Source organism: Marmota flaviventris, chromosome 17 (assembly GCF_047511675.1).
Source record: "Marmota flaviventris isolate mMarFla1 chromosome 17, mMarFla1.hap1, whole genome shotgun sequence".
NCBI classification, from domain to species: domain Eukaryota; kingdom Metazoa; phylum Chordata; class Mammalia; order Rodentia; family Sciuridae; genus Marmota; species Marmota flaviventris.
The window spans coordinates 33,944,865-33,972,592 of NC_092514.1; the positions used below are offsets into that span (position 1 = coordinate 33,944,865).

Sequence of the window (27,728 nt, forward strand, 5' to 3'; positions counted from 1 at the left end):
GTATTAGAGATTATACATCTATTCAAGATGAAATAGGGGTTAGGGTTGTAGTTTAGTGGTAGAGTACTTGCCTACCACATGTGAGGCACTGGGTTCAATCCTCAGCACCACATAAAAATAAGTAAATAAATGAAAATACTGTGTCCATCTTCAATTAAAATTTGAAGAAGAAGAAAAAATAAAGACGAAATAAAATTGAGCATTGGTGGTTCTCCTGGTTTCCAAGAAATGCATCACTACAATTTTTTTGTGTCTTTCCCCTCATTCGATATAGTAGTAACCACTATTGTGAGCCTAAGAATAGAACAAGTCTTCTATCTTTAATAGGATGTGTGTACCTTATCTAAGTATAGCAAGGTATGTACCTGGCTAATAGGAGAGACAGTAGAATGACCTCCCTGGTCTTTGTTACTAGTGTTATAATTATATTTGAGTAAATGGGAACACTGCTTTAGTTCTACTCCTAAGCTGAAATTTCTTTCCACTATTCAGTTTCCTTACATAGGCTGGGGTTGTAGCTAAGTGGTAGAGAGCGCTTGCCTCGCATGCGTGAGGCCCTGGGTTTGGTCCCCAGCACCACATAAAAAAATAAACAAAAATAACGATTGTGTCCATTTACAACTAAAAAAAATATATTTTTTTTAAAAAAAGTTTTCTGCACTAGACAAAAAAAAAGTCGTAAAAGTCTACTTAAAAAAGAAGCTAGGAATGGGGTCTGGGGTTGTGGCTCACTGGTAGAGTGCTTACCTCACACATACGAGGCCCTGCATCCAATCCTCAGCACCACATAAAAATAAATAAAAGTATTGTGTCCATCTACAATTAAAATTTTTTTAAGGGCTGGGGATGTGGCTCAAGCAGTAGCGCGCTCGCCTGGCACGCGTGCGGCCTGGGTTCGATCCTCAGCACCACATACCAACAAAGATGTTGTGTCTGCCGAGTACTAAAAATAAATAAATAAATAAATATTTTTAAAAAAAATTTTTTTAAGACTTTGGGCACAATACCTTTATATATATGGTACGTGTGAGGCACTGGGTTTGATCCTCAGCACTACATAAAAAATAAAGGTATTGTGTCCATCCATAACTTAAAAAAAATTTTTTTAAGTGAATTTCTTTTCATTTCTGTGTAAGAAATACTCCCTTCCTGTTGTCCCTTTCCTTTTTTAACTGATCAACTTTGGTGTAGAGAGGGGACAGATTCATTTTTTCCCCTTAATGGTACTGGGGATCAAACTCACACCTTGCACATGCTAGTGAGTGCTCTACCACTGAGTCCAGCCCTGCAGAATTTCTTTTGCAGAAAAATTTTCTGTGGAAACATAGATCCAGTGGATGAATTAACCACTTGGTTAATAGCACTTAATATACCCTACTCACTTTGAATAGACATTTGCGTAGTATCCCAGCCCACCATGTTATACACTTTAGAGGCATTCTTTAAGAGTTGCCTCCAGGTGGGAGCAGTGGCGAGTGCCTATAATCCCAGTGGCTCAGGAGGTTGAAACAGGAGGATCGAGAGTTCAAAGCCAGGTTCAGTAAAGGCAAGGTGCTAAGAAACTCAGCTTTTTTTTTTTTTTTCCTTTTTTAAATGTTTTTGTTGTTGTAGATAGAAAGAATGCCTTTATTTGTTTATTTTTATGTGGTGCCAAGGATCAAACCCAGTACCTCACATATGCTAGGCCACTAAGCTATAGCCCCAGCCCGAGACTCTGTCTTTATTAAAAAAAAAAAAAAAAAAAAAATAGGACTGGGGATGTGGCTCAGTAGTTGAGTGCCCCTGAGCTAAATCTCCAGTACCCCACCCCGCAAAAAAGAGTTGCCTCTGTTATAGAAAACCTACTTGGTACTTTTGCTTGTTTTATACTATATAATATGGTGATCTCATCTTGAACTAGTAGAGCATTTTTAAGGTTCAAACTTCTAAGAGTTTTTATAATGTTATATGAAGAAATTCAGATCTGGATTATCTCTGTATTATATAATTTGTTAGTGACAGCAAGAACTCCAGGTCACCTTTCAGTCCCATGCTTTTCCTCTCTACATTTACATGTTGCCCTAAAACAAGTAAAATTCTAAACTTCTCTTAGAAAAACTGTCTAAAGTGGTAAAACCGATTTAAAGGTACTCAGCCATAGGTGAAGTGATTAGAAAACCCTGGTTAGTTGACTTCTGCCCAAGTATGTACCTAATGTTTGCTGTCTTCCCCAAGTCAATGACAATGTGATCTAAGAACTAGAAGTGAAAATAATTTGATTTAGGGATATTTTGAACTTCAGTGTTAATAATCCCCTTTTCAAATGGCTGGTTTCTGAATGTAACAGCCACTTTGTCTAAATTTTTAATCGTATTTTACTCAGCATCAGTTCCATTTATAGAAGTAGGAAGCAAAGTTAGTCGCCCATTATAACATTATAACATGGTTAGGTATAATGTGGATCAAATCTCATTTCCTAGATTACTCTACCAACCCTTTCTGCAGATAGTCTGTGGATCATCTTTTAATTCAGGTTCTCTTTTAATTCTCCAGCAGCCAGTTTTTACACAACTCCTGATTTTAGAGATGAGGAAGTCAAGTTCCTGAAAACTCTCTTCTTATAGATGTTCTTTAATAATGGATTATTTAATTTAGTTGAGAGTTAAAGAAATTTAGTGTTACTTGCTTACCAATTATTCACTTAACGTCCTATTCCAATGCAATACAGATGAATTTCTAAAATTCATTTGCCTTCTTTTGATTAAAGTTGTCTTCAGGTTTCCGATTCATCTTTTGCTTGTTACTATGTTCAAAAAACTAAGCTTGCTTTCTTATGGTTTAAAATGGTAGTTTCAGAACTTAGCTACATTATTATTCATTTAACCAGAGTCCATTGGTATACTGTCATATCCTTTGAACCTGGGATAGGAAGGAGGGAAGTCCTTTGTGTAAAAGCATTCTCCTCAGCTGGTCTTCCTTAATGCTGAAAGTTTGCTGCCTGGCAGGAAATGATATAGACATATGTGATAACACAGTGACATGAGAAAGAATTGCTTATAAGGCCCTGGGTTGTCCAAATTAATTGGCTGGCAGCTGGCAGATAGGTTCAGGCAGATTTGATATTCAAATCCAAGGGTTAGCAAACTGAAGAGAAATTTTAGATAATGAAGAAAACTATTTTGAGAAAAGTTTGAGCAAAAGCAGGTGGTATGAAAGTTAAGCTTCCTGGTGCAATGGCTCATGCCTGTAATCCCAGCTACTTGGGAGGCTTAGCCAGGAGGATCATAAATTTGAGGACAGCCTCAGCAACTTAGTGAGTCTCTGTCTCAAAAAAGGCAGGGTGTATATGGCTCAGCAGTAGAGTGCCCCAGGTTCAATTGGGGTGGGGAGCAAAAAGAGAGGGCATGGGAGGAGAAAAAAGAAAAGAGGAAGGGAGAGAAAGGAATGAAAGGAAATAAGTTCATAGCCATGTAAATTCTTTTTTGACCCTCCTGGGAAAAAACCTTAAAGCACTGGTATTTGTTTGAAAGCAAGGACCTGTCAGAATAGTCAGGAGGAACAAAGAAAAAACATTCTTTGTGATTGGAAGGAATTTGTATATATCAAAGCATTTCTTTCTCTGGTTTTTCTTACAATAGCTCTGTGAAATAAAATTTCCATCATATCAGAAAGACTATTAGACAGCCCCAGATATCTGTCATCTTTCTATTTCCACTAGCTCAGATCAAATCACCCTTCTCTTTTGCCTACAATACCAAAGTAATATTGATCTCCCTATTTCTAAGTCTTACTCTACTTTCCAATCAATTGTTAGAGGAATCTTTCTGGAAATGCAAACTTTTGCTGAGGATAAAGTCCACATTGCTTGGTTGGTGGTGTCAGACCCTTCAAGATCTGTGCAATGCTTACCTCCTCTCATCTTTATTGCAACCTTCCTTCGCTTTTTCACCGTACAGTGGGACTGAAGTTGTTTCTGTTTCTCCCTCCAACCAACTGGGCCTTTGTGGGATTTTTTTGTTTTGTTTTGTTTCGGGGAATTAGGGTTAGGGTTAAACTACTTTTCAAGAATACATCTTAGAAAGGTTTCAGCTGAGCTTTTGTACATGCTGCTCCCTCTGCCTGAAAGCATCTTGGTTTTCCTCTCCCAGCCTCCTTTCAGGGAGCTGCCCAGGCTCCAAGACAGATTGCATAGGCAGCCTTCTCTGTAGGAAAAAGAACTCTGAATTTCCTATGTTCTGAAGATGGCAGTGAATTTGTTTGGGTTATTGTTTATTTAACCCTCTGGTATAATATTGCTTTTATCAGAAAGTCCATCCATGATCACCATACAGCAATGCACCCTTTTTTTTTTTTTTAGCCTCTTAACTGTTTTCTTCAGAACATTTGTCACTTAACAGTTTACTTATTGTCTCCTTCTACTTCCACCCTACAAAAGTATTAGTCCCTTGACTTTTTCATAAAAGTGAATTGCTATATTCCCAATGCCTAGAATGGCACCTGTTACTTAATACATGGTTGTTGGGTTTTTTTTAACCTTTATTTTTTATTTTTATGTGGTGCTGAAGATCGAACCCAGCACCCCGATGTGCTAGGGGAGCACTCTAATACATTCTTTTTTATTTTTATTTTTTAGTTTTTGGTGGACATAACATCTTTATTTTTTATTTGTATGTGGTGCTGAGGATCGAACCCAGCGTCCCGCACATGCCAGGGGAGCGCGCTACTGCTTGAGCCACATCCCCAACTCACTCTAATAAACTTAATAAACACTTGTTGAATGAAATCTATGATGTATTCTTGAAAAGTAGTTTACAAACAAACCTGAGTGAGTTTCAGAATCAACTAGAGCATTTAAGAAAAATATTACCAAATTAGGTTTCATGGAGTAGGTTCTGACATCCACATTTCAAAACCACTGTTAGATTATATAAGTACAGAAAGATTTAATATCTTCTGTTTTGCATGAATTACCTGTGAATTGGAATTTTCATGTACTTAACTATAGTTTGATTTCTCTATTTGTAACTTTCTGCTCTGGTTGGTAGTTTTACCAGTGGGAAAATGTGGGTCCTATGAGCTATATGGAATTAACCAAGAAATTAGATTATCAGGTAGTTTTTAGCCTAATGTATTTATATAAACCTACAGATGACAGGCTCCACTGTCATGAAGGAAGAAGAATTATTACATAGGACCTAGCAGAAACTACTGTGTCTGAGTGAGAAATTTCTAAATTTTTTTTGTAGTCAACTCACACTGAAGGCAGATGTAGAGCAATAACCCATAAGACAGCCAACTTCTCAGAAAAAGGAAGTTCAAGACAATACCAGACGGGGCTGGGGATGTGGCTCAAGCATAGCGCGCTCACCTAGCATGCGTGTGGCCCGGGTTCGATCCTCAGCACCACATACAAACAAAGATGTTGTGTCTGCCGAGAACTAAAAAAATAAATATTAAAAAAAAAAAAAAAGACAATACCAGATATAAGTTTGCAAGTCAGTTCAAAGTTCTTTTGCAAGGGGAAGAAGTCCCCACTAGCATCAGGCATGATTAAAGGCTACAAACAAGAACAAGTAAGGCACCCTGTCTTCTGGTTTTTGTCACACACACGTGGGCTTTCATACCTGCCAGGAGATACCAGAGAACACTTTCATACTTTATTATCTCCTGGAGTATACTTTAACTTTTTTTTTAAGTTATAGATGGAAGCAATACCTTTATTTATTTATTTATCTATCTGTCTATCTATCTATTTATTTATTTATTTATTTTTATGTGGTGCTGAGGATCAAACCCAGTGTCTCACACGTGCTAGGCAGACACTCTACCACTGAGCTACAAACACAGCCCCTGTTCTTGAATCTTAAGCAGCCCTGTTATCATTTTCAAATCACATTTATTAAGGACTCTGTATATGGCATTAAAAAACTGGATGCTATATAAAGCAATATGAATGATGATCTCCCTGTACTACCTTACATTCAGAAGCAAACAATTTAGCTGGGTGTGGTGGTGCATTCCTATATCCCAGTGGCTCAGGAAGCTGAGGCAGGAGGATCACAAGTTCAGGGACAGCCCTGGCAACTTAGAGACGTCCTAAGCAACTTAGCAAGACTCTGTTTCAAAATAAAAGATTTTTAAAAGGGCCAATATAAAAATAAACAAAAGGGCTAGGAATGGGCTGGGGGTGTGGCTCAAGTGATAGCACACTCGCCTGGCATGCGCAAGGCACTGGGTTCAATCCTCAACACACATAAAGATAAAATAAAGATATTGTGTCCACCTAAAACTAAAAAATAAATATTTGGGCCAAGGACCTGAACAGACACTTCTCAGAGGGGGACATACAATCAATCAACAAGTACATGAAAAAATGCTCACCATCTCTAGCAGTCAGAGAAATGCAAATCAAAACCACCCTAAGATACCATCTCACTCCAGTAAGATTGGCAGCCATTATGAAGTCAAACAACAAGTGCTGGCGAGGATGTGGGGAAAAGGGTACACTTGTACATTGCTGGTGGGACTGCAAATTGGTGCAGCCAATTTGGAAAGCAGTTTGGAGATTTCTTGGAAAGCTGGGAATGGAACCACCATTTGACCCAGCTATTCCCCTTCTAGGTCTATTCCCTAAAGACCTAAAAAGAGCATGCTACAGGGACACTGCTACATCGATGTTCATAGCAGCACAATTCACAATAGCAAGACTGTGGAACCAACCTAGATGCCCTTCAATAGATGAATGGATAAAAAAAAATGTGGCATTTATACACAATGGAGTATTACTCTGCATTAAAAAATGACAAAATCATAGAATTTGCAGGGAAATGGATGGCATTAGAGCAGATTATGCTAAGTGAAGCTAGCCAATCCCTAAAAAACAAATGCCAAATGTCTTCTTTGATATAAGGAGAGTAACTAAGAACAGAGTAGGGACGAAGAGCATGAGAAGAAGATTAACATTAAACAGGGATGAGAGGTGGGAGGGAAAGGGAGAAAGAAGGGAAATTGCATGGAAATGGAAGGAGACCCTCAGGGTTATACAAAATTTCATACAAGAGGAAGTGAGGGGAAAGGGGAAAATAATACAAGGGGGAGAAATGAATGACAGTAGAGGGGGTAGAGAGAGAAGAGGGGAGAGGAGGGGAGGGGGGATAGTAGAGGATAGGAAAGGCAGCAGAATACAACAGACACTAGTATGGCAATATGTAAATCAATGGATGTGTAACTGATGTGATTCTGCAATTTGTATACGGGGTAAAAATGGGAGTTCATAACCCACTTGAATCAAAGTGTGAAATATGATATATCAAGAACTATGTAATGTTTTGAACAACCAACAATAAAAAATTTAAAAATAAATAAAAAATAAATATTAAAAAACAAGGCTAGAAATGTATCTCACTGGTAAAGTGCCACTTGGATCAGTCCCCAGTACCAAAAACAAACAACAACAAAATTATATGTGTACACCTAGGAGAATTCACCTAACTAAACAGAAATAAAGTTTAACATACTCCAAAGTAAAGCAGTAGAGCATATGAACAATTGTGTCATCTTTGCTTTTACATGAGTTTTTCTGCACATGATAAGCTTTCTGTTTGGAGTTGGATTGAGAGGACAAGGAAGGCAGCTTGAATCCCCCCAGATTTTTATACAACAGCTTGTACCCTATCTCTTCTCCCACAGGGATGGACTATCTGCTAAGGGTAAGTAGTGCTGCCAGCAAAGAACCTCAGTCACTTGAGTGGAAACATATGGGCAGCCTTAGTTCCTCCTTATTTAAGTAGTAGACATAGTTGATGGCAAAGTATTTTGGGCAGAGGTAGCTCATAAATGAGGAACTTAATCTATGAAACATTGTTTTTCAGCCCTGTGGGTTCTAATTATTGGTTTCTTCACAGCTTACTTTCTCTCAGGCCCCACCCCTCACTGCAGAGAACTTGTTGACAACAGCTCCACTTTTTCAAGTCTTGCAAAGGCAGATGTCTCTGAAAATGTAGCTTACGCAAAACATCTGTGTGCTTGACTCTGTTCCCACGATCGTGTATTTTCCTGTACTGCCTTCTCTCTTTTTAATAATTGAAAACACAGATTAACATCGTTTAAGAAAATTTGCAAAAATAAAAAATCACCCCCAATAACACCATCTATTATTGATAGCCATTTCCATACTAGCCATAATAGCTTCATAAGTACAGTTTTTTGCCTAGTTATATCCTTTTTCTTAAGCAGAAGTTCAGATATTTTGTCATACAGCCACTTCCCTGTTTTTTTCCTGATTGTAGCATCATCATTTGGTTTTGGTGGTGAGTTAACAAAAGGGCATTGCAGCTTATCAACACACCATCAGCAAGTTCTTGTTTTTATTTTCTGACTTTTGGGACCCAAGTATTCTAGTTTTTGGAGTATGGATGATATCCAGTTTTTATTTTTAAAAGTAAGACATTAATATGTATAGAATTTTTAAAAATAAAAAAATTGAAAAATTTTTTAAAAACCCCTGTGTCTTCTAGAGACTCAAGAATAGACAAAAACAAAGAGTAATCCTTAACATGTATACAATCTCTGTTCTAATTTAAAAAAAAAAAACTGTGTCTTAATATGTATAGAATTTTAATTCTCTCAACACTTAAAAATTGCCATGGTGGTGAACATCTGTAATCCCAGTGGCTGGGGAGACTGAGACAGGAAGATCTCGAATTTAAAGCCAGCCTCAGCAACAGTGAGGCGCTAAGCAACTCAATGAGACCCTGTCTCTAAATAAAATACAAAATAGGGGGCTGGGGATGTGGCTCAAGCGGTAGCGTACTCGCCTGGCATGTGTGCGGCCCGGGTTCGATCCTCAGCACCACATACAAAGATGTGTGTCCGCCGAAAACTAAAATAAATAAATATTAAAAAAAAAAATAGGGCTGGGATGTGGCTCAGTGGTTGAGTGCCCCTGAGTTCAATCTCCAGTACCCCACTCCCCAAAAAATTGTTATTAAATGACATTGACTATTCAAGACAAGTTACAAGTTATGATGCCCATCTCAGAGCAGTCTTTCTTTCTTTCTTTTTTAAAGTTCATTTTTTTGCCCTTTGTTGTGTTGCAAACCTCAACTCTCCCAATATCTGACTAATCTTGTCGGTGGCAGTGCCTTATTTCTGTTTGTCTGCCTCAGAGCTGTTTAGGTCTCATCCTTCATCCTCTTCTTAATAGTGAATAAGGCCATTATTATTCTCACTTTCTTATTTGACAAAAGAAAAAATAAAATGGACTGTCTCCTTGTTTGGTTAACATGATTAAATACTGAGTATCTTTAACCACCTTCCTTTTAGTAAGCATGGTTCCCTGTGCTTGAATGTTTTAAAATTAGATCTGTGAGGCCTTCCCTGATAGCTTAGGAAGTCTGTAGGACTTAACATACAGTTTTGCTAGTTGTTTATTTCTGTGTAAGAAGACAAATGACCCTCTTTAGGATTGTGGCTTTCCTTCTAATAAGATAAATTCTGCCTTTGGTAATAAAACTGGTGATTAAAATAAATTCTTTTGATCCTTATGTTTTTCTGCACCCTGAAGAATTGCTATTGAGGTAGGTTATTGAACCTAGCTCAACCAGGAGCTAAAAGCAATATAAGCAGCAGGTGTGGGATTGTACTCCAATATCTGTTCCTACGTAGGAGCAAATATATTATATGAATTTTAACTCCACAACACATTTCAGACACATGAAAATTAAATTTACTCTTGGATCATTTTGATTTGGACATTTTCCTCTTACTCCAAATCTTAGTTAAAGTATCTGAAATTCTTATAGTTTCACGTTGCCCCATTTTTGTACTACAAAATACTACCTCGGCAATCTCTTGTCTCCTCCTTTCTGATTTCTTCCAATCATTCTCTGGAAAATAGAGAAAAATGTGCTGTAGATCATTGTTTCTTTGAAAATTTGCTTTACAATGTACACTTCATAAATTTGTAAAATAACTGTTACACAATGGATTGGCATCAAGAAAGCCCCAAAAATTAAATTTTCAAGGAACAAGAAAGAGTAAAGTTTTCATCTGAAATGGTGGGATAATCTATAATAATTCTGGGAGGGGGAAAAGTATAGGAAGCAAGGGACATCAGGTTGATTAAAAATTGTGAACTAATTAAGAACAGCAATTGCTACTTTATTTCTTTTTCCTTTGACAAATCATTAAATCATCATTTGGACTTTACTCTTTTGCTCTTTTTTTCCTTCCTCGTGCCCCTCCTCCTTAATCATCATTATCTTTTGTATTGCAAAAGTTAATTGTTCTTAATTGGAGTAATTAGGTAAAAGAAAAACACAAAGGGCATCCAAATTGGAAAAGAGGAAGTCAGATTATCCTTGTTTGCAAATGATGTGATCTTTTATATTTAAAAAAAAAAAAAAACCAGAAAACTGTTAGAACTGATAAATTCATAAAAGTTGCAGGATATAATATCAACTTACAAAAATCAATGATGTTTCAATACATTAATAACCAGCTAGCTGAAATAGAATCAAGAAAGCAATCCCATTTACAATAGCTACCACAAAACTAAAATACATAGGAAGAAGTTTAAGAAGGTAAAGTAACTCTACAATAAAAACGTATCAAAGAAATTGGAGAGAACGCACAAAAGAAAAATGGTATCTGATGTTCATGGATTAGAAAAATTAATATTGTTAAAATGTCTACCTTGGGGACTGAGGTTGTGGCTCAGTGGAAGACTACTTGCCTCAAACATGTGAGGCACTGGGCTCCATTCTCAGCACCGTATATAAATAAAAAATAAAGGTCCATCAACAAGTAAAATAAGTAAATAAAATGTAAAAACAAATACAGATGTCTGTGTTGGCTCTGGGGCTGGAGCTCAGTGGTAGTGTACTTGTCTGGCATGTGTGAGGCTCTGGGTTCAATTCTCAGCACTACATATCAATAAATAAAATAAAGGTCTATCAACAACTAAAAAATAAAAATAAAAAGTCCATGTTACCCAAAACCACCTATTGATTGAATTCAATTTCTTATAAAAATACCAAGGACATTCTTCATAGAAATTTTTTTTTTTAAATCCTAAAATTCATATGGCCCCAAATAGCCAAAACAATCCTAAGCAAAAAGAACAAAGCTGGTAGTATCACAATACCTGACTTTAAAACATACTACAATGCTATAGTAACCAAAACAGCATGGTATTGGCAAAAAAGAGTTAACTGTTTTTACAAGTGTCAGAACCTAACCACTGGCCCCTTTTGAATTTCACTGTACGTTGGTATATGGCCAGGGAGCTCTGTAATATGCATTACAACCATAAAAAAAAAAAAAAGGAATTTTCCAAGGGACTTTAAAATTCAGGCAGTGTAGGGCTAGTTAAGAAAATCAAGCAATAGATTTTAAAGAGATTTAACATTTTGCCATGCCTTTTTCTGTCTCATTGGTTTAATATTTTTGAATTAGTGTTTTTGAGGGAGTTTTAAGACGGCCTGTTGGAAAATCATTTCATTTCCTTAGGCAAGGTAGAGAATAACTATGGAAGAGATTGTTTGGCAAAGAGTGCTGATAAGACAGGTGTTTTGCAGACTGGATTAAATTTTTATAGCCAGTGAATTTTGAGAAGTTAGTTGTAAGACTGCAGTAAAGTAGCACTGAACTGACTCAATTAAAAAAAAAACAAAATCCTTGGGTTTCTTATGTTTGAGAGCTCACTTTTAGAACCCTTTTGGTACCTGGAAGGGTAAGCTACAATGGGACTATAATGTCCAAGAACTCAGAAGCCAGGGAATGGGGTTTAAAAATGACAAAAAAAACTTAAAAGTAACTCTAAATTTTGATCCTTCACTGTCATTCACTGATTGTATCATCGGTAAGCTTAAACAGGTTATTCTCAAAACCTTTGTATTATTCTCATATATTTAATTGAAGAGCAGAGATGATTTAATTAAGTTAAAACCTTACAGTCAATTCTTTGGCTCTGTTACTTGAAAATCATTGACAAACTTATGGTGAAGAGGAGTTTCAGAGGAGTGGAAAGACAATAAGATGGCAGTGGGTAGGAAAATTGACTGGCCAGAAAAGAAAATGGGGACACCAAGTATAGAACTTCCTCTTTTTTTTTTGGGACATGAAATCTTTATTTTATTTTTTAATGTGGGGCTGAGAATCAAACCCAATGCCTCACACATGCTAGGCAAGTGCTCGACGACCACTGAGCCACAACCCCAGCTCCTAGACTTCTTTTAAAGTAATCAAGAAAATTTAGAAGAGAAAATAGGATCAAGTTAAGATTTTTTTGTTTTGTTTTGTTTTCTTTTGTTTTAAGGATGTGAGAGACCAGACTTATTCATTTGGGGAGAAGTAGTCATTAGAGAGATAAAAGTGACTTTGGAAGGAATGGAGTCTAGGACACAAATGAAAGGATTGACTTTTGACAGCTGGACACATTATTCTCAGATGGAGAAGCACAGTAATATTAGCTAGCCACCATTTCCTTGGTATTATACAAGGTCAGGTTAACTATGGAGAGTTGAAGGAAGTAGGAGTCCAGAGTGGGGAGTTTGGGGAATAACATGGGAAGGGAGCTTTCCAGAGATGTCAATGCACCACTGGGTTAACTCAGTGTTTTTGCTGTTGTGTCTGGTATCTTTGTTATTGAGACCATGAGTGTGCTGTGACTTCCAGAGGTGTTATTTCATAATCTCCTTCAATTACTTTCATGTACTCAATATATATTTATTGACTGTCAGGCAGTATGCTAGACATTAGAGAACACTAGACAAGATAGTTAAAGTTTTTCTGCCAAGAAGCCCACTCCTCAGACAGATAATAAATAATTCACTAGCCACGCATGATGACACACATCTGTAATCCCAGCTACTCAGGAGGCTATGCCAGGAGGATCAGAAGTCTGAGGCCAGCCTGGGCTACTTAATGAAACCCTTTCTCAAATAAAAAGGGCTGGGGGTATAGCTCAGTGGTAGAGCACACCTGGGTTCAACCTCCAGTAACACAGGGAAAAAACAAAACAACCTCATTGAATCCTACAGTTTTAAGCTGTAGTATTATGAAGGGAATTCAGGAGCAAGGAGAATAAATTATAGGGAAACCAACTAGGAAATAGGACATGAGATAGTTAATTAGGAAAGAAAGAAAAGTCCAAAAAACAGTTGGCCACCTTGAAAAAATTGAGGAACTAAAGGGACTAGGAGTCTCCTTCAGGTTGAAAGGGGATTGAACACATCGGAGTCACAAAGAGAAACAGGTTGGTTGTTGCCACAAAATATGAGTTGTTTTTGGTTTTTTTTCCCCTGAAATCAAATCCATTACCATTGCCTGTTACCGGGGTACACATCTGTAATCCCAGAGACTCTGGAGGCTGAGGTAGGGAAATCAAAGTTCAAAGCCAGTCTCAGCAACTTAACAAGGCCCTAACCAAATTAGTGAGACCCTATCTCAAAATAAAAAATCAAAAAGGGCTGGGGATGTACCTGAGTGGTACAATGCCACTGGGTTAAATCCTCAGTACCCCCCACCCAGAGTTCATCAACATCTCATGGTCTCCAGAGAGACCCTGGGAATTAGAAGTCTCAGAGTCTAGGTAAAGGTCTTTGAGGATCAGAAAGATGAGACGCTTGGTGGCAAAGCTCTTAGAGATTCTATTGTCCATATAAATGAACATCTAAGATTGTAGTAAGGGTCTGGGGTTGTGACTCAATGGTAGAGCGCTCGCCTACATGTGCAAGGCCCTGGGTTCGATTCTCAGCACCACATAAAAATAAAATAAATAAAATAAAGGTATTGTGTCCAACTACTACTAAAAAATAAAAACATAAAAAAAATAAAAAGATTGAAGTAAGAACCAGAGTGAAGAGAGAGTGAGCCAGGATAAGGGATAAGTAAGCAATAGCAACAAGAATGTCAAAAAGTGACAACAACAAAATGAAGATGACCTGAACCTCAGAAGAGGCTTTGCCAAGGGTAAAAGAGAAAGGGTCTGAAAGCAGTGTTTGACATTTCAGGTTAAATAAAGACTAACTTGCATTCCTTCTGCAGGTGTGTTTTAAATACCTAAGAAGGCATTTGTTTAATCATGTAAATGAAATGATTTTTCAAATGCTGAACAGTGTTAATCTTTTGTTTTATTCCCACATCTACTTGAAATTTAGTGCCAAGTAATGTTGGGTCATGTCTCTTAGTAACCAATAAGTAACCAGTATATGTAACATTTTAAATACTGGGGGGAAACTGTGCAGGTCATTTACTTTTGGGTCAGACAGCTTTAAATTTTTTTTCTTCCAAAAGAAAAGTGTCCAAATCTAGAATTTAGAACCAAGAAGCTTTGTTAATTCAGCCTGTCATGGAAATGTACTTTTTTGATCTGAGACAGTTTCTCCTCTTTTTGAAGGAGGATCTTCTAAACAAAATTCCCTACCAGTCAGTCATCAGAAGACTAGGGTCAGTTGTGTTTGAGGAAGTTCCTTGAGACTAACTCATTCATGGGCATCTAAGTGTGTTGTTGTTGGTGTTTGTGGTGGTGATGGTGGTATTTGGGAGGGTTAGTTTTTGGACAACTATTGAAGACAAGACTGAGGCTGAGTCTCACCAGGGCAGCTGCAGAGAGGGAAACTAGAAAGGCAGCAGTGCTGTCATGGGAGGTCTAGACTTAGCTCAAACTCAGAAGTTTGGGAGTCAGGCAGTTGTGGAAGTTCAGGATTGGTGGCAACCTGGAAAAAAACAGAATATATGTTCTTCTCGAAGGTATTTTGTCATCAAAGTTATTTTAAATCTGTGCTGGCCTAACAAAATATGCTGAACTAGGTCTACCGGTGACCATTTGATGCCCTGTCCTAGACCCTTTCCAGAACCATCCACCTCTGACATTTGATTATTTGGTAGTATTTTATTTTATTTTTAATTTTTTAATATTTATTTTTTAGTTTTCAGAGGACACAACATCTTTGTATGTGGTGCTGAGGATCGAACCCGGGCCGCACGCATGCCAGGCGAGCGTGCTACCACTAGAGCCACATCCCCAGCCCTTTTAAAAACCTAAACCAAAAGCTAAATGCTTTGTATCTCTGAAAGGAGATCAAGTGTATATGTAGCCATTTATCTTCTAGAAGAAAATGCTTTTAGCCTCAGAGAAGACTGAAAAGGAACCAAGGACTGGGCAGGCAGCCACTTTTTGCCCATGTAGGCTTTCCTGTATTTCTTTGTAGATTCTGTGATCCTCCTCACATTTTATTTTTGAGACCTAGATTTTAATATGGGGGGGGGGGTGCGGGACTGGGGATATAGCTTAGTAGTAGAGTGCTTGCCTAGCATTTGCAAGGCCCTGAGTTCAATCCCCCAATGTTTAGTTTTATTTGATTTTTTGATACCAGGAATTTTACCCAGTGTGCTTAATCAATGAGCCACATCTGAAGCTCTTTCTTATATTTTATTTAAGAGTCTCACTGAGTTGCTTAGGGCCTCACTAAGTTGCTGAGGCTGACTTTGAACTCATGATCCTCCTGTCTCAGCCTCTCAAGCTGCTGAAATTACAGACGTGTGCCACCATACTTGGCCAGCCCCACAATATTTAATATCTAAGAAACTTACTAAAGGAAAAAGAAGCAACTTTAAGAGACAGGATGAAAGTATGTGCCTCATGAGAATATGTCTCAATCTTTTCCCACTCAGATCTGAACTTTTGTCTTCAGGAAATGGTGAAAAAATAGAACAAACACCATACCAGGCTTTGCAGTGAAATCCTGCCTTTGTTCTCTTGGGATGAATTGACTTGATGTGTTTTTAACTGCTATTTGCTTCAGCCTATTAAGTCAGCAACATATCATATTATAATAACATCTAACATAGGATAAAGGGTTAAAGTGCCAGCCTGAGTGTCAGATAACATGGGGGATTAATTCTGGCTCTCCTGATGACTAGCTGTGTGATTTGGGGCAAGGAATTAAATTAATTAATTAATTTAATTAAATTCTCAACAGTTAATATGACTGTACCCCACTATGCCTATTCTTTTTGGTTATTTGCCTAAGATTTAGAGTTCCAGGGAAAAATGTGAGACAGGCTAGACCTAAACTACATTCCAGCTTCTTGCAAAGCCCCAGTTCAAAATCTGGAGGCCACCAAGTCCACATATATCCAGAAGAGGACTGGGGTGATATTAGAAAAGAGAGATCTGTTGCTGGACCCAAAATACAAAATAGCAAATGTCAAACCAAATGTGCCCCATCTATGAAAATTGAATGATTGAACTGTATGACTGACCAATGTTAAAATCATTGTTTCTATCAAACCTTTTTAAGATGCAAATAGTTGAGGCAAAAATTTTAACAAGTCTAATCAGTTTATAAACATTCAAAATCAACAGAATAAAAGGAATTTTCTAGGGTTTTTTGCTTGTTTGTTTATTTTGTCTCCCACTTATGATCTGTAGGAAAAGACCAGGAATGTTAGTTGTGGCTGGAATTTGTCTCTTGTCCTTGGACAAACAGACCTTTTTCTTTTCCCCCACTTCAACCATAGAAAATTAGGAAAGAGGAAAGCAAATAACTGCACCTTTGGAGTACAGTTGTGTGGAGCATTGTGCAACAGAGTTAAGGGGAAGATTAGCTGGAACTAAAATGGCCTGATGGTTGTAGTTAATGAATAAGAACTAGAATCCTAAGCCTTTCTCTGCTTTGCCAGTAATTGGTCTACTGATGTACCTTTGTTTGAGTGCTGATAAAGAGAGAAATAATCCTGCTGCCTGTATTCATAGGCATGTGTCTGGAAGTTAATACTCTAGGGAAGATGATTCCAGGTATGACTTGATGCTCTGATATTGTCAAATGAATATTTGGCAATGTGTGGTAGGAGTGGAATGTTTAATTATGGAAAACAGTATAAGATATATGTGGTGGTACACGCCTGTAATCCCAGCCACTCTGGATGCTAAGGCAGGAGATTGCAAGTTCAAAGCCAGACTCAGCAATTTAATGAGGCCTTAAGCAACTTAGCAAAACACAGTCTCAAAATAAAAAGTAAAAAGGGTAGGAGATATGTCTCAGTAGTGGCTAAGTGCCCCTGGGTCAATCCCTGGTACCAAAAAAAGAAAAAGCAGTATTATATTTGGGTTGGATTGTCTCCCATTGTGATCTAAATTCCTTTAGGAATAAAAAGTCAAGTTTTCCTCATTACCTGAAAAAATGCTTTTTGACATTGTGCAGCCATATTTCATACATCAAGGCACAATGATGTACCTTCTTTTCTCTCCTGTTTTGAATAGCTGAACTTCAGTAGGCATCTATATTGATAGTTCTGTAGTCCCTTGACCTCTGGTCTGTTATTTAAAATTTCTTGTTATAAAATTCCCTTTCATAATAAGAGACCCAAAATAGCTAAAGAAATCCTTAGCAAGAAGAGTGAAGCAGGTGGCATCACTATACCAGACCATAATCTAAACTACAGGGCAATAGTAACAAAAATAGCATGGTATTGGCACCAAAATAGATCAGTAGACCAGTGGTACAGAATAGAGGACACAGAGACTACCCTCACAATTACAGTTGTCTTGTATTAGAAAGAGGCGCCAAAAACATACATTGGAGAAAAGATAGCCTCTTCAACAAATGGTGCTGGGAAAACTGGAAATCCATATGCAACAAAAATGAAATTAAGCCTCTATCTCTCACCATGCACAAAACTCAACTCAAAATGGATCAAGGACCTAGAAATTAAACCAGAGACCCTGCACCTATTAGAAGAAAAAGTAGGTCTAAATCTCCATTATGTCAGATTAGGCCCCAACTTCCTTAATAAGACTCCTATAACACAAGAATTAAAATCAAGAATCAATAAGTAGGATGGATTTGAACTAAAAAGCTTCTCAGCAAAAGAAACAATCAGTGAGGTGATTAGAGAGCCTACATCTTGGGAGCAAATTTTTACCACTTGCACATCAGATAGAGCACTAATCTCTAGAGTATATAAAGAACTCAAAAAAACTAAATACCAAAAAAATGAATAACCCAATCAGTAAATGGGCCAAGGACCTGAACAGAAACTTCTCAGAAGACAATTATAATCAATCAACGAATATATGAAAAAAATATTCAGCATCTCTAGCAATTAGAGAAATGCAAATCAAAACTACTCAAAGATTTCATCTCACTCCAGTCAGAATGGCAGCTATTAAGAACACAAACAACAATAAGTGTTGGTGAGGATGTAGGGGAAAAGGCACAACCTTACGTTGCTGGTGGGACTGCAAATTGGTGCAGCCAATCTGGAAAGCAGTATGAAGATTCCTTGGAAAGCTGGGAATGGAACCACCAGTTGACCCAGCTATCCCTCTCCTTGGTCTATACCCAAAGGATTAAAAAACAGCATACCACAGAGACACAGCCACATCAATGTTTATATCTATAGCAGCACAGTTCACAATAGCTAAATTGTAGAACCAACCTAGATGCCTTTCAGTAGATGAATGGATAAAGAGAATGTGGTATATATACATAATGGAATATTACTCAGCAATACGAGAGAATAAAATCATGGCATTTGCAGGTAAATGGATGGAGTTGGAGAATATAATGCTAAGTGAAGTTAGCCAATCCCAAAAGACCAAATGCTGAATGTTTTCTCTGATATAAGGAGGCTGATTCATAGTTGGGTTGGGAGGGGGAGCATGGTAGAAATAGATAAACTCTAGACAGGGAAAGGGGGTGGGAGGGGAAAGGAGGGGGCATGGGGTTAGAAATGATGGTGGAATGAGATGGACATCATTATCTAAACTATATGTATGAAGACAGGAATGGTGTGAAGACACTTTTTATACAACCAGAGATATGAAATATTGTGCTCTACATGTGTAATATGAATTGTAATGCATCCCACTGTCTTATATAAAAAATTAGAATAAAAATTTTTACAAAAGAACATTCTGCTTGAAGAGTAAACTATTCAGCATACTACAATGATGCAGCCACATCAATGTTTATAGCAGCTCAATTCACAATAGCTAAACTATAGAACCAACCTAGGTGCCCTTCAACAGATGAATGGATAAAGAAACTGTGGTATATATACACAATGGAATATTACTTAGCCTGAAAGAAGAATGAAATTATGGCATTTACCAGTAACTGGATGGAACTGGAGAATATTATGCTAAGTGAAATAAGTCAATCCCAAAGAACCAATGGCTGAATGTTTTCTCTGATATGCGGATGCTAATTCACTATAAGGGTAGAGGGGAGAATAGAGGTATTTTGGACTAGACCGAGGGGAGTGAAGGGAGGTGAGGGGATATGGGGGAAGGAATGATAGTAGAATAAATTGGACATTATTACCCTATGTGCATGTATGAGTACATGACCTGTGTAACTCTACATCATGTACAACCAGACGAATGAGCAGATATACTCCATTTGTGTATGATGTGTCTGTCATGTATAACTAATTAGAACAAATAAAAAATATATTTTAAAAATTCCCTTTCATTATGATATGGTCACACTAAGTGAGAGCATGAATACTTTTTCCGTTTAGTGGGATTGGCAGAGGCTTCCCTAGCACTTCAAGTCTGAAAGTTAAATAATAAGCAGGGAAAGTTTATGAGGAGAGGGAAAGTAAAATGTTGGCTAGGTGGAATGTATTTGAAAGTTTCCTCTAGGTCAATATTCTTTAAGGCAAAAATAGATTATGAGTCTTTGAATTTAACATAAATGCCAACCAACCAACTCTGTGTGATAATATTATGTATAGTCAGTATTACAAAATAATTTACCTATAAATTTTGGCTTCAGGCAGGAATACCAAACAAACTAGGGAATTCAGCATTACAAACATTATAAACATGAGATCTACTTTCTTAATTTTAACTTTGAGATAAAAGTATTACATTCCCTTTCTGAAACTTGCCTTCTCATAGTAAACTATCACATGTATTGCATGCATTTAAAACAGTAGATTTTCTATTCTGATTTTCAGCAGTTTGGTCAGGTGTGTTGTTGCTTTGTTTTGCTTCCTTAACCTTCCTGCTGGTCATGGATGATCACCCTGATTACATTCCTCAAAGATCATTCCAGTGTTATAATAATTAAGTTTTTCTTCTCTGAGTTGACCTTTTCCTTTACACTTTGCCTGAGAAGCAACTACCAGTTAATGATAGTAAGACTTGAGGAAGTGATTTGATCATAAGGGAATGATACAGAAAGCTTCTCAGATATATTAAAAGCACAGTGCTCTTTCCTCCATTTTTGAGACTAAAATGCTACTATCATTCCTAGCAGAGATTACAGTTCCTAACTGCCCATCTCAACTGGATTCATTTCTCATTCCAGATGTTCTTCATTCCCCTCAGTATAATCTATTTATGACCTTTGGCGGGTGCGAGGAATGAGAAGAGTTGAGGTCTGAATTGATTTCAGTCCTTTTCTCTCACTCTGTACTCTCTTTTAAATTTTTTTTTCAAAAAGTCATGTAGGGAGGACATTGTATCTCATCTACAGTAAACTGTTTCCTAAAGCTAGAGCAACATAGAAAGAAGCAAGTGATTTCAAGTCAGGTCTTGGTTTGAATCCTTGCTCTGAGGCTTCCTAGCCACTTAGACTCTCGCATGTAAATTAGGAATAAAAATAGTACCTACTTCATAGGTTTATCGTGAAGGGTAAATGAAGTACTCAATGCCTAGCATACAGTAGGCATCTAGTCAAGTTAACTATTATTAGCTCTTTTCACTTATCTAACCAGAGATGCCTTTTCCCTTGTTGAGCAAGTGATTTTATGGCAAAGAGAGGAATAGACATTCTTCAGTTATGTGCTAATAAAGACTCCAGAGGACCTCAATATCATTCTGTTAGAAAGGTGATCCTCTAAGTGTTGTTTTCCTATAAGCAATTAGTCATTTTTCATCTTTATATCATAAGAGTAGCATTCTCTTTATCTTGTTTCTTCTTTAATATAAGGGTTCTTTAGTCTTTGGGGTTTATCTTTGACTTAGGCATCTATGCTCACACCACTCTGTAGAGTTAATTGAAGAAGTCTTGTTTCTGGGCCAGACTATAAAGAACTTGTCAATTCAGAAAATGTGAATAAGTTTTCACTTTCCCTTGTAAAGAACAGATTTTTAATTAGAGAACAATTCTATCAGTTGTTCTCTTCAGGCAGCTCTTTCAGAAAATCTGATATTTACTTCAATAAATCTTTGAATATTCTGGCAGGATATGCTAAGCTTTTACCTTAAACTGAAGTATCTGAGATGAAATTTATTGCAAACAAAGCATTTCATTTTCAAGTTGAATTTGATCTACCTAAATTTGAAAGTTGTGAACTTTGATTTTTACTTCCATGCCACTGTGCTTCCATCCTATCTTTGTTAGTATGTATAGAGCTTCCAACTTTTTTCATTGATGATAAAGGAATTTTTAAAATATTTGTTTTTTAGTTTTCGGTGGACACAACATCTTTATTTTATTTTTATGTGGTGCTGAGGATCGAACCCAGTGCCCCGCTCATGCCAGGCAAGTGCGTTACCGCCTGAGCCACATCCCCAGCCCCGAAAAAGGATTTTTTAAAAATATTTTTTTAATTACAGATGGACACAATGCCTTTTATTCATTCATTCATTCACTCATTCATTCATTCATTCATTCATTCATTCATTATGTGGTGCTGAGGATCGAACCCAGGGCCTCGCACATGCTAGATGAACGCTGTACTGCTGAGCCGCAACCCCAGCCCCATGATAAAGGAATTTAATAATCAGCCACACTCTCATTCCTGGTCTCCTTTTGACCAGCATTCTGTCACCTTTATGATAACGGAGGGGCCATAATTTGAGGCCATGGAATAAAGATGACTGATTATACCATCCAGAGGTATATGCCATGGTTCTCTGGGAGCCTGTATCAAAACCTAGTAACTGCCTCCTATCTCAGCTGTGTCTGCTGGGCATTTTGTTATGTCAGAAAAGTGTGCTGAGATTTGTGAAATAATTCAAATAGGAGAGTTCTTTTTCTTTATTTCTTATGTGAGTGTGATTGTTGGTGTTATCTTTATAATTTTTGGAGTCTAGTCAGCTTTGAATTAACCAAGGGCCCTTGTCTACCACCCCAGCTCTCATCTTGTTTTGAAAGTACTACATATATTTTAAAGAACACATTTAAATACAGTTTACATAAATATGCTTAAAAGCATAAGCATCAGAAGTATGTAAGGACAATATTACAGAACTCTCAAAACCAGGAAGTTAATTCTTAAACTTTCTTTGCCAAAGAGAAACTACCTCTATCCCACAAAAGGAATGACTGAGTATGCTCAGCTGTTTTAAGCTCTCAACAAATATACTTCATTTTTAGATGTAGAGAACGGTTTTATTTACTGAAAACCAAAGTGCTAAAAGCTGTTATTTTTTCCTGGTGAATAGGTAGATTATTTAGCCTTTGTTTTTAAAAGTATTTTCATTTAGTAAAGCGGAAGGCTGCTGTGTTGGCAGAAATGTGAATTTCATTTCCTGTCTGTGGTATACCCCACTCATCCTGTCACTCAGACATTTTGTTTTAGGTTGTTCCTGTAATGTGAGTGGAATGGTGGCCCACAGCAGGGTAGCATGTGCACACCACCATATAACAAGAGACAAGGCTTGTGCAATAAACCACAAGAGAGCAATGCTTTATTTAAAGATGAAAACAAAACAAAAAAATCAAGGCAGCCCCTCCAAGTCAACATGCAGATTATTTTAAAGTGGCATCTATAGATTGCTGTTTTGTAAGATATGTTTCAATCTAGTTGGCAGGTTACCTGAAAAGTTTTATCAGCTTCATGCCACTTTATTAAAGGATAAAATTGAGTCAACAACTGACAGCATTGAACAGGTGATTTACATTTGCCGATTAATTTATCATCATACATTTATTTTATAGCTCACTAATCTGTCCTATGCATTGAATTCTATATTGCTTTTTATTTACTTGTCAGGCTCATCCTAAATTATAATCCTGCTGTAGTGACAAAATAGATATAACTGTGGGGAAAGCCCCAAGATGAATTCATTCATTCATCACATCTTTTTTTTTTTTTTTTTTTGAGAGAGAGAGAAATTTTTTTTTAAATATTTATTTTTTAGTTCTTGGCGTACACAACATCTTTGTTGGTATGTGGTGCTGAGGATCAAACCCAGGCCGCACGCATGCCAGGCGAGCGTGCTACCGCTTGAGCCACATCCCCAGCCCTCATCACATCTTTTGAACATCTAATGTGTGTCCAGTATTATTTCTAGTGTGGAGCAAAGTCAAGTCCTTGCTCTCATAGAGCTTATATTCTCTTATATGGAGATAAAGCAATCAAGGATACCAGTGGATAAATATAATTTTAGTTTTTGAGAAATATCCTGAAGGAAACAGCAACAGGATAGAGTATTATTGGGATGAGAGAGAAGAGAGATGGTGATATTGGATCTAAGACCAACCAGGAGAAAAATCTTCCAAAAAATACAAAGGTCTTAAGAAAGGGGCCTTGGAATACTAAAGAATCAGAAAAGGCAGTTCAACTAGCTCATAGTAAACAGAAGGGGAGATGGTGTAAGATCAAAGAACTTGCCATAGGGTGTAACAAGGGCTTCAAAGAACAAGCCAAAGATTGGCTTTTCATTTTTAAGTATGAAAATGATTTTTTTAAGCAGGGAAGTGATATTGTATGATTTTATATTTTTAAAATCACTGATTGGTGAGTGAATAATGGAGAGGGGAATATAAATAGTTGCAGACAGACCTATTAAGAGGCTTTTGCTGAAATAATGTCTGTGATTTGTTTCACCTTTTAGGGGCAAGGTGAGGAGGATGAGTACATAGAAGAAACAAAATTAGCCATAAATTAAAACCGAATAGGAATGTGGGGGTTTATTTTATTATTCTTTCTGTTTTATGTATGTTTGAATTTTTCTGTAATAAAAGGCTTGGGGAGGAGGGTTTACAGCGGTACTAGTGAGAAATGATGGTGCAGTGGACCAGAGTCAGCGATAATAGGGATAAGTGGGAAGATTCGAGATATTTGAAAATAAAGTTCATAGACTTACTTATGGATTAGATGTATACATAGGAGGGAAAAAGAGAAACCAAGGATGACTACTATGTATTTGCCCCACACAACTGGTGGATGAATCTAGAATTCAGTTGGGGCAGGGGCCCAACAAAACCCTCTTAAGAGAGTTTTTTTTTTTTTTTTTTTTTTTTTTTTTTGCAGTGCTGGGGGTGGAACCCAGGGTCTCCTGCATGCTAGTCAATTACCTTATCGCCAAGCTACATCCCCAGCCCAAGAGTTTAGTTTTAGCAATTTAAGATTCCAGTTAGATTTCCAGGTGGAACTGTTGAATAGGCAGTATCATTTACAATACAATAGCTAACCCTGAGTAGCAGTACCATACTCAAAAGCAAACTTGGAGCCCTACATTATGTGTTTCTAAATTTTGCCATTGGCGAATTAAAAGTTCTACCCTTTGCAGATTCTGTGGGTAACACTGAAAGAGTTGTTTATTCTATTAATGTGAAATAAGAGAGAATAATCCTAAAGTGTGTCTCCATCCTCTTTAATTTTGTTCCTTAAGTAATTTATTTTCTTTTGACTTTTTTTCTTTACAGCATCAGCGAGAGCTTTTTAACTGTCAAAGGTGCTGCCCTTTTTCTACCACGGGGAAATGGCTCATCCACACCAAGAATCAGCCACAGACGGAACAAACATGCAGGTAAAGCTACACACATACCAATCCTTTTTGTTACCTTGCCTTTTGTTTTATTTTAAAAGGCTCACTTCCTTATCCCCATTTTTCCAACAGTTCCTTAATAATGAAAAAAATTTTTTTATTCTGTTCTTTAATCACTTTTTCACTCTCACAGCCCATTTTTGTAACACTTAACCAAAGTGCCTTACACATATAGTAGATGTTCAGTAAATGTTTGTTGGAACAATAATGAGAAGGTACAAAAATACTGTAATGAAAAGGTTTTTTGTTTGTTTGTTTTTGTGGTGCTGGGAATTGAACTCAGGGCCTTGTGCTTGCAAGGCAAGCACTCTACCAACTGAGCTTTATCCCCAGCCCCTAGAGTTTTTATATCACAAATTAAAATAGCCATCCTTAAATTCTAGAGTCTGCTTCTTGAATAAATATATAATAAAAGGCTAGAAATTTAGTTCACAGGGCTTTGGTAAAACAAGGAGGCATCAGATAATTGTGTTTCTAGGAATAAGTGTAGAACTCTGATTTTTAAATATCTGCCAACAATAGTATATACATTATATTTCCTTTTGTTGGATTTCTCTAAAGTCAAATGCACCTATGGTGTTAAAAAGAATCAGATAAACAGTGTCCTAGGGAGAGAGGGTTCTCGTAGGCTATTCAAAGTTTAGGAAAATAACCAGCTTGATTATTCTCTTCTTCCAAACAAACTCTGTGTCATTTTGAGGAGAAAATAAAAGACAACCTGAGGACAGTAATCTTGTTCAATACTATACAAAGAGATGGTAGCTCATTGTTTCAGATATGCAGCTTTAGTGACTTGTGACCTGCAGGATTAGAAGAAATTGCAATTACTAGGAAGGAAACAAAGAAGACTGTAAACTTTGAGTGTGTAGGTCAGAGAGAAGAGCCAGAAATATGAGATCCCATTGAGCCAGTAGTTGAATTTAGCTCTAGTCAGGATATGCTCAGCTATTTAAGTGACTGTCCTACTTCTTGTTTGGGTTTTCATAGTTATAAATGTAGCAGCTCAGAATTTTAATCCATTTTGTTAGATGGTATTTTCTTCCTACCAGGACTCTCCACCAGTGGAAATATTTTTTTAAGTAAGAGGAAATATTTTTGAAAATTATTTGGCATTTATACTTTCTAAAACCTTCATCCCCAGTGCCCACTGCTGAAGGTAAAGGGATGGGAAAAGGAAACACTTCCCAAAAGCTTGAATGTACAGAGGAAGTAGGCCCAGCTGAGTTTTATATTTCTGTTTGGCAATTTATCACTTATAGTAAAAAAGAAGACAAATGATTGGTTTTAATCCAGTTTGTCTAAGATGTTGGGCAAATTGCTCTGTACCTTATAATTTTTTCCCCCTTTGGATACCAGGGATTGAACTTATGGGCACTCAACCACTAAGCCACATCCCAAGCCCTATTTTGTAATTTATTTAGAGACAGGGTCTCACTGAGTTGCTTATTAGCACCTTGCTTTTGCTGAGGCTGGCTCTGTGCCTTATAATTTTAAGCAGGCTCAGTAGCTTTTAAAGTTCCTGCCCTTTTTGGCTTTTTCTTTGGTCAAACTTCCACACTCAACTCAACTGCCACCTCTATGTCTACTTGACATTGTTCACTTAGCTTTCCTCGTACGAAAAATGAAAGTAGAGCCAGGCGCGGTGGCTCACACCTATAATCACAGCAACTCGGCAGGCTAAGGCAGGAAGATCCAGAGTTCAAAGCCAGCCTTAGCAAAAGCGAGGCCCTAAGCAACTCAGTGAGACCCTGTCTCTAAATAAAATGCAAAATAAGACTGGGAATGTAGCTCAGTGGTCAAGTGCCCCTGAGTTCAATCCCCGGTACCCAAAAACAAAAAATGAAAGTAGACTTAAAACAAGCTGAATGGGCTTGATTTGTGATCCAGATCACAACAGATGAGACAGTGTAAGTATAAAGGCAGTTCAAAAAGCCACAACTTCACATAAATTGAAGCTGCCTTTGCTAAGCTCATAGAAACTGGAAGAGGGTGACAGAACAGAGAACTGATCAATAGTCTAATTGTATTTTTTATTCATGTTTCATCAACTGGTTAGAATTTTTTTTTTTATCTGAGAGTTGCATTTAAAATATCTAAATACAGACAGGTGTGGTGGTGCATCCCTGTAATTCCAGTGGGTAGGGAGGCTGAGGCAGGAGAATTGTAAATTCTAGACTAGCCTGGGTAACTTAGGAAGACCCTGTCTCAAAATAAAAAGAGCCAGGTATGTATGTAGATTGGTGGCAGAGTGCTCCTAGGTTTGATACCCAGTACCACAAAAAAATAAATAAATACTGTTTTGCAATTTTAAAACTATGGAACAGGCATGGTGGCACATGCCTGTGATCCCACTTATTCAGGAGGCTGAAGCAGGAGGATCATACATTCAAGTCTAGCCTGAGCAACTTGGCAAGACTGTTGGAATAAAAATAAAAGAAAGATCTAGGGATTTAGCTCAGTAGAAAAATATCTCTGGTTAAAATCCCCAGTACCACACACCAAAAAAAAAAAAAAAAAAAAAAAAAAGTTGATAAGTGCTCGCATTGGCAGCACATATACTAAAATTGTAATGATACAGAGAAGATTAGCATGGCCCCTGCACAAGGATGGCATGCAAATTCATGAAGTGTTCCATTTGTTTTTCTGTATATCAGTGACAAATCCTCTGAAAGGAAAACTACCCCATTTACAATAGCCTCAAAAAATAAAATAAAATACTTGGGAATCAACCTAAAGAGGTGAAAGACCTCTACAATGAAAACTACAGAACACTAAAGAAAGTAATTAAAGAAGACCTTAGTTGATGAAGAGATCTCCCTTGTCCTTGGATAGGTAGATTTAATATTGTCAAAATGACCATAATGCCAAAAGCATTGTGCAGATTTAATGTAATTTCAATCAAAATCTCAATGACATTCCTCATAGAGATAGAAAAGTAGTCATGAAGTTCATCTGGAAAATAAGAGACCCAGAATAGCTAAAGAAATCCTTAGCAAGAAAAGTGAAG

General features: G+C 37.2%; 1 protein-coding gene and 1 non-coding gene across 6 annotated transcripts in view; both read left to right on the plus strand.

Annotated features, from left to right (window-relative positions):
* Positions 1-27,728, plus strand: part of Ssh2 (slingshot protein phosphatase 2) — a 267,844-nt gene that overhangs the window by 168,059 nt on the left and 72,057 nt on the right. For all 5 annotated transcript variants that reach the window (XM_071603876.1, XM_071603877.1, XM_071603874.1 and 2 more), the window contains one exon: positions 24,600-24,703. In XM_071603876.1, coding sequence (XP_071459977.1) covers positions 24,600-24,703 — 104 coding nt within the window. The remainder of the gene's footprint in view (positions 1-24,599; positions 24,704-27,728) is intronic.
* LOC114083963 (U6 spliceosomal RNA) lies at positions 27,256-27,362 on the plus strand. Its single transcript, XR_003581243.1, has one exon. It is a non-coding gene; the product is annotated as a U6 spliceosomal RNA (small nuclear RNA).